Genomic DNA, 12,232 nt, shown 5'->3' with positions numbered 1-12,232 from the left:
GTACTACAAGACTGCCCGATCAGAATATTTTTGCTCTTCTCTTTGAGTCAAATTTGGAACTTGTTAGGTTGTTTTTGTCCTTGCTTGCATGTGACCCTTTTAGCTTCAGGGTTAATCTCTGTTAGCTCAGGGCCCTAGTGATATAGTTGGATTTTTTATTAGGACTCTGTGATACAGGTTAAGTTACCTTTGGGTTCTTGGTGGTTTTGGAGCTCTTAGTGTATATCTTCTAATTTTCAGGTAAGGGAAGCTAGCCTTAATTTCCAATAAAACACTAGACTAGAAGATTTGAAGGTGAAATTGGATATATGGTTGCTGTTATACAATTATAATGTTGTTGAGTATTGGTGGTTGATGTTGATTAGAGTAATTTAGCTATAGCAGGGACATTGTTAATTTGGGTGCTCTCTGGTGTGATTTCGATCAACGTAAAATATTTTTGTTCAAACCAAAATTTTGTATACATATATGAATATTGCTATTTTTATTATTTTAGCATAGTTTATTTTAGATTACTATTGTTAAATAACTTTTTGGATATATTTGGATTGTTAGAAAGTTTAAATTATATATTATGATTGAATGGTGTATTGATGTGATAAATGAAGTGTGCAATGATTTGAAAGTGTGATCAAGACATAATATTTTCAGGAAAAGAAATACCGTGTTGAGATGGTTGTTAGGGTGTATTGATCTGTCAGGCCCGTAATGAGACATCCTGACTCTACTGATATAATGGAATCACATAGATGAAGTTATTCAGTTGGTGAGAGTCGATGGAGGTTCATATGACTTTGTCTGGGGTTTGAAATATAATCTGGTCTTTTAGGTCATATGAATTTACCCTGTCATACAAGATGATGAGATATTGAGATGTTTATGCGCATGGTTGTGTGGATTCACAACGAGTAGTATGATAGGTGCAGGTCTCAGGATTCTAATTTCAATACACGAGTCTTCTGGAAGTAGAGTCAAGTGTCTACGTTATATGAGTCAGTGGAAGTCTGACATGTGAAAGATGAATATAGAATTTGTATGACACTTGATGATTTGAGAATTTGTATGAGACTTATGATTTATGTTTTAGTAATTTCAGAGTGAAATTTTATAGAATTTTGTTTTATATGGCTAGCTTACCCTGTTATTTGGTTGTGTTGTTTCTCTAACTGTGATGATCGTGTATTTACACGGGAGCAGATGAGATTGCAGGAAATAGAGATCCTCAGCAGCAGAAGGATTAGATAGGTGTAAATTGAATGTTTTGCTTTGTTTTTGTTTTTTTTTAAATTTTTTGATGTATATATTAAATCCCTATGAAGAGGGATATCTTTTGTTTTGAGATACAAATATGAGAAAACAATATATGTTTATCTGTTAATTAGATATTACATGCATAACATATTAACAAATATGAGTAAAATTAGGGATGTTACAAAATATATATATATATATATATATATATATATATTTCACACTTTTAAAAAAACTATCAGCTTAAAAATTAAGAGTAAAATAAAAGTATAAAATGTAAGAAGAATTATTTTTTTATTATATTTTTATAGATGATAATATTTTAAAGATTTTATTATTACTATTATATTAATTAAAACATATTTTTATTGTATTTTAAATATGTAGCACAGACACTCATACGACACGGACACGAACACGAAGATACGTATAATATAAAAATATGTAGGACCCGGGGATACAAATCTATATATTATATAATTATGAATTATATAAATTGACAATAAAGATTTATGTGCACAAGTATGTTCCATATTATTTTTTGGAGCAGAAAAATGTTTTTCATGACTGGTTTAAAAAGATTTGTTTCTTATTTTTGTAATCATAATAAAAATTGATACAGTAAGTTTGAGTTTTTAGAAAATTAATGTATTTTTCCTTTTTAAAATTGTGTTAGAACCATACTAAAATTGTCAGAAATACAACAAATACTTATTGAATTAGACATTTCACGAATATATGTTTTATAAGTGTCATACAAGTGTCAGTATCCGATATTAGTATCTGACACTGACACGCTATTTAAGATAAGTGTCTAAACTTCATCAAAACATATTTATTTTGAGTGAGATACTGGGTTCATTGCTGGGTGACTGTGGTTCTGTAACCAAATCTTCAAGTGTTTGGTCAGCATCATGACCAAACTATGTTAAATGACCACTTGATAAGGGTGTTAGAATATAACAAATATTAATACCTCAATAAGTTTTAATTCAAATAAATATGCTATTTTTTCTCTCTAGAAAAACAAAAAAAATATTAATCTTATGTACTAATACACTTATTTCTTTATTATGCTTGTATAAAACAAACAAATGCTGTTTTTTTCTCTCTAAAATGTCACAAGCAATATGCAAAATCTTATATATAGTGTGTGTGAAGAGGGAGTTATAATGGTAAGTCGTAAACTTAAAAAAAACGAATGCTATAATAGTAAAAAAAGAGACAAGTCAATATAAAAGTGGTATTTATACAAAAGTTGTGTCATTCTTCCATTATTTTGGTTCAATTGTTGTAAGATTACCATAACTTTACTTCAAATTTTAATTTATGATTAATTTAAATTGTGTTACTCATATACGATTTTAGTGTAAAATAATATAATTGAAATTATATGATTTATATGCGACTTTAGTTATATTATTTTACATTGAAGTTATATCACTCATAAATGACTTCAACTTGTTAAGTGTAAAAAAAAATTCAAAATTAAAAGATTAAAAAGATAAGATTTGAAATTTAATGACTAGAGTTAAGGGTTAGAGGGAGTGGTTAGAATTTATGTTTTAAGGTTTAAGATTATGATTAATGTGTAGAATTTATGTGTAGTGTTTAAGGCTTATGTTTTAAGGTTCAAGGGTTTTAGGTATTGAGATTATGATTAGGAATTAGACTTGAGAGTTTAGGGTTTGAATCTTACATGGTACAGTGGATACTAATTGTACATACAAGTACAAGTATAAATAATGAAAATGGAAAAATTTAGATTTATAATAATGTGCTAGTTATAATTATTTGTATATTACAATATTAAGTCAGATTACAAAAATTCAAATTGACAAAAAATAATCGAATTGAATTCATTTATTTTTAGTTCAATCCATAGTGTACCAATCCAATTAACTCACTTTGACACCCATGTTCATGAATAAAGAAAACATTTATCTCATCATATTTAATAAATTAAATTTTATTTAACAATTTTACTATTGATTCATGAATTTTATCAAATAATTATTCTTCTATCTTAACATAACCTAAATACCGAAACAAAATAATCAATAATTAAAATCAATATACAAACCTTAACGATTCACCCTCTAGACCATTTTTCTTTGAATCACGAATCCAGAAAACCTAAACTTGAAGAAGTATATAACGTACTTTCGTATAATGGTAACTATTTTAAATTGTAATGAAGAATAAACTTTTACACAAACATTACTTACATTTTTGTTTATGGAAAAAATTATATCATAAAAAGTTTAAAAAATTTAAATATACAAATATATTGAATAATTAATTATATCTTTATTTATAATTTTATAATAGTTAATTTTATCAAACATTTTTATAGTAGATTATTTTTAATTATGAGCTAGTTTTTGAACACTTCTAACTACTTCTAACAGTTTGGCCTTGCATTCGGCTGGCAGAGAAAACAGCAGCTAAGATAAAGGAAGAGGCGGAAATGAAGAACCTCCACGTGTGGCCGAACCCTAGTGGCAGGATTTTCCCGTTCCGTTCGACATCTCCTACACTCAGCCATGTCCGTTTTGTTCCTCCTCCTTCTCCTTCTTCAGTTCGGTGCCATAGTTCTCTGACTCAGCACCCTTTCAGGTGCATCTTGCTTCAGTTGTCTCTTTCATCAATAAGCACACATCCATTTCCCTTTGTAAACATATTGGGTTAAAATATTGACTTCTGATTCTAATTTCCTCAGGTGTGCAGTGCTCGGTGCTGGATTCGCTGGCCTCTCTGTTGTTTGGCATTTGTTGAAGGTAACCTTTCACTAATATTGATGTATGCCTGCTAATATATGAAAAATAAGAGTATCTCCACTACAGAGTTCTTAAATTGAAGACTCTATAAGCTTATGAGATAGAGGTCTTGAAATTAAGAACTTTATCTTATAAAAGATTCAATGTCTTGACTATATAAAAGTAATATTTTTTAAAACCAACATCCATCTTCAGAATACCATTTTCAATTTATTAATAACTTCTCAGTTGTAAACAATTAAAGTTAAATAAAAAGTTATAAATTGTGGGTTCTTAAAATACCTTACCATTAGAATAAAACTATTAAATATAGTTTGAGTTGGTTAAAAATAATATAACACGATGATAATGAGACTCATTTAGAATAAAATAAGACACCATATAATTTTCTTATCAGACATTGTAGATGCATTAACATAACTTGGGACTTGTTTAAATAAATTTTTGATAATTACTTCTATGGTGAAAAATGAAGAAAGAAAATGAAGTTTCTTTCTCATATTAGTTTTTCTAAAAGATAAAAAGTTTTGTAAAACTTATTTTACTTTTCTTTCCTATATTCTTATGGGAGAAGAGATTATGGAGTCATAATTGTCTGTCAGCGGCTGATTTTGTTTCATTTTTTTTGTTGAAATATTATTTTGCAGCAAAGTCCTAAAGAGTTGAATCTGAGAGTTGATGTATACGATGAAGTGGGCATTGGGGGTGGTGCTTCTGGAATGTCCGGAGGTCTTCTTCACCCTTATTCCCCAAAAGGTTTCGCATTTTAATCTTGAGATGTCTTACTGTGGAGTGTAGATATAGTGGATTGTTGTTTTCCATGGTTGTCTTGTGTTATGATGTGGTGTCCTGTGGAATCTGCTGATGGATGAATGGTAATGTAGTTAAGCTTCTCTGGGAGGGTGCGCAGTGTTGGAAAGAGAGCATGGAGCTTTTGAGAGCTGCTGAAGAAGCTAGTGTCTGCAAAGATTACAGAACTGAAGAATCTGCTGAAGATATGGAAGCTTTTGTAGTTCACAAAAGGTTCTTTAGTTTTTTTTCCTTTTAGCAACTGAATATTGTCCCACCCCAATTCCCCAAGTCTTGTAAAGTTCTGTATTCTTCTTTCGAATAATTCTTTTTGCTGTGTTGTTTTTATACATTTTACACTCTCCATTGGAATCTTAAGTTGATTTACACTGCTGATGATCAGCTGACTTCAGGGGCATCTTAAGACCGGCAACAGATATGAAGAACATGATCAAATTGAATGAAGTAACCTCTCTGATCTAATAAATTTCAGAAACATTGGTTATTAGACTTGGATTTCAGATATGAATGATGTAACCTTTATGTGATTAGAATGTCAAGACTTGTCTTCCTAGCTGCAGAGTACAAACACTTAACAATGGAGAGGCTCAAAGTCTTTTACCTGGCGTATATTTACCATTTAACACAGCTTTCTATATGCCTGAAGCTCTAAATATCAATTCTCGCCACTATCTTCAGGTTTGGATCACTACTGCAAAAATTTCCGTTGTTTAATGTGTATGTTTTGCTTTTTTTCCCTTCTAGGAGTTTACTTTCACCCATTTTGATAATTCTATTAGGCACTTTTCCGAGGATGTGAAATTTTGGCAAAAGAATCATCAACTCTTGATTCTTCACAGAAACAGCTTAGTTTGCACAAAAGATCTGTTCATAGACTTTCTGAGTTTGAAGGTAATAATGCATTGCTATTCTTATGGACTCTTGTAGTTTCATTCAGTGTGCTGCTCTTTGCTTGTTAACTTGACAGTTTTGCAATGTCTGTCTGTCTCCTTTTTTCTTTTTTAAATTAAGTGAAAGTTACATTTATATTTTAGCATTTTTGTTCAAGAAGATGTAGCTCAATAAATAATGAGTAATTTTAAATGATATTGAATTCAGGACTTTACAGAAGATCTTTACTTCAACTATGTCAAACTATATGAATTGGTAATTATGGACTCATTAGCTTTAACGGGTAAACTAGTCAAAACATAACAAAAGAGGTTAAAGGATAATTGTGTCTTAAATCTTAGTAAAGGCCGAATCTCAAGTGCCTGTAACATGAGAAAAGTCATGAAAGTTTAGGTAATTTAAAGTTAGCGGAATATTTTTTTTTACTTAGGTAATTCATCATCCCTCGGAGATTGTGGCATCTAAATTTACCTTTTATCTTTCACTTGTGATTCTTTTATAATTTCATTTAGTAGTTCTGTTGTTGCATCTAAAAGGCATTGTTGGGCTGACTTGGTTCTATGAAATTTCTTTATGCATGTTAGTAGATGTTTATCTTTTTAAAATAGGGTCAATTTCAATGGTTTTCTTACCAGCGGCTTTGAAACACTTTTGTTTGTTTATTTTGTGATAGCTTTAGCTTATAAGTCACGATTGATAACAATAAAACAAAGGATGAAAATACATGGAAAATAAGAGGAATAGTTTTTTTTTATATTAGTCCTAATGGAGAGTCTAAGATACAAGACACAACAAAGATATAAATATAAAAATATGACAATACATAAAGACTAAACTACTCTTATATATATATATATATATATATAATCATCTAGCATCCCCCTCAAACTCAATGCATTAGCACAAAACATTTAGAGTAAAAAATTGAAATGCTTGATAGAGTGAGCTTTTATAAATAAATCAACAATCTGCATAGTTGAAAAAAATGAAAAACAATGTAATGGCTCCATGTTGAAGATGATGATGAGTGAAATGACAATTAGTTTCAATATGCTTTGTAAGCTCATGAAAGACTGAGTTATGAGCAATTTGAATAGCACTCTTGTTGTCACAATACATAGGGTTGGTCTAAAAAGAGAACACAAATGTCAGAAAGATGCCAATGCAACCAAACCACCTCAACGATGGTTAGAGCCATGATAGGATATTCAACTTCACTGGAGGAACGAGAAACAATATCTTGTTTCTTGCTCTGTAAGGTCACGAGCACAATTAGCATCAAAATAAAGACACAACTCCAAGGAAGATGATGAATGAAAGAAAAGGCTTTGAAATTGAGTACCACGAACATATCTTAGAGAGCAAAGAATAGTTGTCGAATGTATTATAGTAGGAGAAACAACAAACTGACTCACAACATGCACAACATAAGCAATATTAGGGAGAGTAATGGTGAGATATACTAGATTGCCAACAATAGTATAATACATAGTGGGATCAGATAGAGAGACACCATCAAAAGGAGTATATTTCACATTGAGCTCAATAGGGATGTTAGATATGCAAGTACCCGAGGATGATCATGTGCTAGAATAGTGATAATATACTTAGATTGAGAAAGGATAACCTTTAGGAGAATATGCAACTTCAATCTCCAGGAAATAATGAAGAGGACCCAAATCTTTCATTTCAAACTATTTTCCAATTGAATTTTAAGTCTATAATCTCATCTACATCATCTTCGGTGATAATCATGTCGTCAAGATATAAAGAGAGAATAATACGACCATTAGAAGTAGTCTTCATAAATAAAGCAGTCACAATCACTAGAACGAAATTCAAGAGATGCAATAACTATTGAGAATTTCTCAAACCAAGCCTAGTTAGCTTGTTTGAGACTATAAAGAGTTTTTTATCTTGCACATTTCTCCTGGATTAAGAGAAACACTTGGAGGAGGTATCATGTAGACTTCCTCTCTTAGATCACCATTTAAGAAAACATTTTTAACATCCATTTGAAAAATATCCCATTGACAAAGAGAAACAACAATAGTAAAAGTACAAATGGTAGTCATCTTATCAACTGGAGCAAAGGTTTTTTGCATAATCTAGACCATATTCCTTAGGGTGTGTTTGTTTCCAAGAGGGAGGAGGGAGGGGGGATTTTTTGTGTTTGTTTCAAGGGTTTTGAGGGTGGGGGAATGGATGGGAGGGAGGGTGGATGGTTTTTTTCACTCTTCACAAAATGAAAAGATTTGTGAAGATGATGTAGGATTATTGTATTTTACCTAAATATCCTTGTGCACATTTTATTACAAATATACAAAAATAAATATTACATAAATTTATTTATTATTTATAATTTTAAAAATATTTAATTATACTATTAATAACAACATATAATTAAAAATAATAAAATAACAAAATAAAATTATAATATCAACAATATATATAGTTATATAAAGTAACAAATGAATATAATAATAAATATTATTTTCATAAATTTTAATATATTTAATAAATTTATTTCAATTTAACACAAAAATATTTTCTATTATATTTTTTAATTTTTTATTAAAAAATATAAATAATTATGAATATTATATATTAAAAATATTTAATTAATTCAAACCTACACAAAAAAATCGTAATTCATTATTCAAATATTTTTTAATAACAAGGGTAAATTTGTAAACTCACAATAAACCATCCTTACAAATCCACTCTATCATCCCTCAATCCAAACAACCTCACATATCCTCACACATTCTCTCTAATCCTCACACATTCTCTCTAATCCTCACAAATCCACACAAATCCACTCCCTCCCCTCCTCACAAATCCCCTCCTCAATCAAAACAGAGCATTAGAGAATCCTTTAGTGACTAAATTAGCTTCCTAATGCTCAATATACCCATTTGACTTGGTTTTAATCTTGTAGACCCATTGACAGCCAATTACTTGTTTTCCTGGAGGAACCATGTCCCAGATAGCTGTTTGATTGAAGCAGAAAGTTCCTCTTGCATAGCATGTTGCCAAAGTGGATTAGGACAACCTTTTGATAGGAAGACGACCTAAACAAACTTTGAATTGTGGTTAAGAAAGAAGCAAAGGAAGAAGAATAAACAAAATTTGGTGATTGGGTGGACTTACAAACATGTGGTTAATATCAAAGAGGTGGAGGATCAACAATCATAGGAGGTGCTTGGGAAGTCGCGAGGACATCTTAAGTTGTAGTAGTACCGATATTATTCCTACAATTCTCAATTTCAAGATTATTTACAACATCATTTTATTGGAAAAGGGTTCAATACAAAAGAGATCAGACCTTGTAGGATTGCGAGAATTAAAATAACGTGAATAGAATGGAATGTGCCCAAGGAAAACATGATGAGAATAAGAGATTCTGTGGTGGTAAGATCAAAACAACAATAACCTTTTTTACCATCCTAATAACCAAGGAAAAACACATTATAGAACGAGAGGACAATTGTGGACGAAGAACAAAGCAAGTAGAACCAAAAAGGTTTTCTTTCAACAACTTCATTTTGTTGAGGAGTATCAATTTAAGAAGTCTGATGAAGAGTACCATTAGTGCCAAGTAATTCGCAAAACTGAAAACATTTAATAATCGCATCATGTTGAGTTTTAAGCATAGTACAAAACATAAGATATATATAAAAAAACCTCAAAATGATGTTTCATAAGATAAATCCAATAACGAGTATGATCATCAATAAATGAGATATAATAGTGGGATCCACCTTGGGTAGGATGATGGACCCCATGCATTAGAATGAATAAAGTTAAAAGGTGCATGAGATGTAGAAACACTCTTGGTAAAAGGTAAAACAGTAAATATGGCAATTTTACAACCACCACAATAAAAATCACTTGTTTGTAATTTGCTTAAATCTCTAATGGCAATTAAGTAGTTTAATCTAGAGGAAGAAACATGTCCAAGACGATAATGTCATAAATAGAAACTAGATGATGCAAAATTCTAATAAAAAGATGATAAATCAACCGTGGATGCTACAACAGCTGGGACATTCAGATCATCCAACATACAAAGTCCCCTGTCTATGGCTTGTCTCAATTAACCTTCCTCACTGAGGATCCTGCACACGACAGTCAGTGGAAGAAAACAAAATTGAGTTACTAGAGCCACATAGTTGACCAATAGACGCACAATTCAAAGTGAGATTAGGAATATAGTAAACATTTAAAAAGGATAAAGTAGATGTGGAGATAGATCCAGGACCTGCTAATGACATTCAGAGTCATCAACAATCACAACAAATAGGTGAGACAAAATTTAAGGACACAAAAGACGGATCATATGGCATGTGATGTGAGACACTAGAATCAAGGATCCATAAGGAAGGAGATCTGACGAATTAGAGAAAGGCAAACCTTTTAAGAATGATGTTAACATATGATTGAGTAGCAAGAAACTTTCAAACTTGTTCTACGAGATCAACTACACTAATGGAATGCCTTTTTACCAGCCATATTTAAATATTAAAATATGACAAAAGCATAAAAATTAAACTATCCTTAATATACACACACATGGGTTTAGATATATACGAAATTCTTCATTAATAATAAGATAAAAAATTATTGAAAATGCTTCGAGGGGTTCATAGACTTATGGAATCACTTACTATATTAGTAAGAAATTGCACAAAAATGAAAAAAATAATAGAAAACAAACAAAAAATTTATGTAATTAGTATCAGTATTCAAAATAAAAAATGAAAGTAGACAAATAAAAAAGGAAAGGAGATGTTTGAATAAAAATAATTCCCTTTTTTCAAGTTCTTATTTTAGAGGACAGGAAAGTATGAATGTTTTATTATGCTCTATCAACACATTAAAAAGATTATACGTTATATCTCCTGTGGAAGTAGGTCAACATTTCTATTTCCTAGTATATATGTATATATGTGTCTGTGTGTGCATATAATATTATTTAACGATGACCATACTTTTGGCAGAGCTTTTGATGGTTCAAAACTATGATATAATATCTTTTATGTCTCAGGGGAATATGATGCAGTCATCGTATGCCTTGGCGCCAAGGTGAACATGCTTCCTGAGCTTTCTGGGAGGCTGCCTTTAAGGACATGTAGGGGTGTAATTGCCCAACTGGAATTGCATGATGATACGAAGTAAGGTTTCAATGTTCTATGTTGGAATGTTTTGAGATTATTTCTATGTCATCACTTTTATTTGAGAATTTTCTGGCCTTGTCTTCCAGAGGTTATAGGGGGCCCTCAATTTTATCAGATGCATGGATTGCCGTTCAGGGCCCTCATAGTCTGAATTTGGGCTCAACTTGGGAATGGAAGTCGGTAAATTCATCACCAAATGTCTCGAGCGATGAAGCTTCAAAAGCTCTTCAGGAGCTTTTGCCAAAGGCATCTACCATTTATCCTGGAATAAAGGATTGGGTTTTCACTGGAGCAAGAGCTGGTCTGAGGGCAATGCCTCCACTCACCACCCTCGGATCACTTCCACTTTTGGGTTGTATCAATGATGTAATAGGCAGAAATCATATTTGTAAGTATTGGTTATTTGGTGGGCTCGGTTCAAGAGGATTGCTATACCATGCTTGGCTAGGTAATTTGATGGCACAAGCTGTGCTTTCCTTTAATGAGGAAGTAATTCCATCTGAGTTGAGATCTTGGAAAGCCACTGAACCAAAATGTAGTGTTCTGTTCTAGGAATGTTCAATTTAGAGGAGAAATTTTGTTGAGATTTGAATCTTGTTAGCTTATTATGTGATGAGAAAGTTGCAAATGAGATTGGTTGTATAGTTGTTGAAGGAGCAGTTTTTGTTATTATGAGTTATTTTGATATTATGAGTTTAGGTTGGATTAATCCGTTTTCAAAATAATATAATTATTTTAAAAAATAAAATTAATATTATTTTATCATAACATATAATTGATTATGTTATAACTTATGTACCAAATTATTTAATCTAAATTAAAATTATGTTTATTAATGTACTTTAATTTAAAGTACGTATTTTATTCTTTTTAAATTTCAAATTAGTTTTTGGATTAATGACTTTTGGTCCTATAATTTTACGTCAGTGAGTTTTTTAGTCAATTTTGGTCCTTTTATTTTTCAAAATCCATAATTTTCGTTCCTGAATTTTTTTAGACAATTTTGATCTTAAATTTTTTAATTATTGATGATTTTATATAATTTTCTATTTAAAAAACATTCATTGTTACTCTTATGTCGACTAATTATGTTTGTTTGGTTGGATAATTTGAAAACTAAATTAATAGATATTTTAGTTCATCAACGAATAAGAAATAATATTCGAAAATTATGTTTTTAATCGCAATGGTTATTATTTATCTTCAGTCAATTGAATTTATTATAATTTTTCCTTGCCTTTAAATTAGTTTGCAATTATAGAGTCTTAGAGGTTTATTATTGTTAATAGCAAATTTTTACTTATTTTCATTGATTTTATT

General features: G+C 30.6%; 1 protein-coding gene across 1 annotated transcript; it reads left to right on the top strand.

Annotated features, from left to right (window-relative positions):
* The first annotated feature begins 3,630 nt into the window (after window positions 1-3,630).
* On the top strand, window positions 3,631-11,543 carry LOC137821328 (uncharacterized). Its single transcript, XM_068625876.1, has 9 exons — window positions 3,631-3,870; window positions 3,974-4,031; window positions 4,679-4,787; window positions 4,916-5,054; window positions 5,234-5,285; window positions 5,373-5,519; window positions 5,621-5,732; window positions 10,783-10,909; window positions 10,999-11,543. The coding sequence occupies exons 1-9, from the start codon at window positions 3,722-3,724 to the stop codon at window positions 11,462-11,464; spliced, it is 1,359 nt and encodes a 452-aa protein (XP_068481977.1). The 5' UTR covers window positions 3,631-3,721; the 3' UTR covers window positions 11,465-11,543.
* Window positions 11,544-12,232: the final 689 nt, after the last annotated feature.

Source organism: Phaseolus vulgaris, chromosome 9 (genome assembly GCF_000499845.2).
Source record: "Phaseolus vulgaris cultivar G19833 chromosome 9, P. vulgaris v2.0, whole genome shotgun sequence".
Classification (NCBI taxonomy): domain Eukaryota; kingdom Viridiplantae; phylum Streptophyta; class Magnoliopsida; order Fabales; family Fabaceae; genus Phaseolus; species Phaseolus vulgaris.
Note: the sequence above shows the minus strand (reverse complement) of the source record. Positions and strands in the feature narration are given on the sequence as shown.

Coding starts and splice junctions, on each gene's coding strand:
- LOC137821328 (XM_068625876.1), top strand. CDS start 3,722: ATGAAGAACCTCCACGTGTGGCCGAACCCTAGTGGCAGGATTTTCCCG. Junction 3,871..3,973: donor CTGACTCAGCACCCTTTCAG/GTGCATCTTGCT, acceptor TAATTTCCTCAG/GTGTGCAGTGCTCGGTGCTG. Junction 5,520..5,620: donor ATTCTCGCCACTATCTTCAG/GTTTGGATCACT, acceptor TAATTCTATTAG/GCACTTTTCCGAGGATGTGA.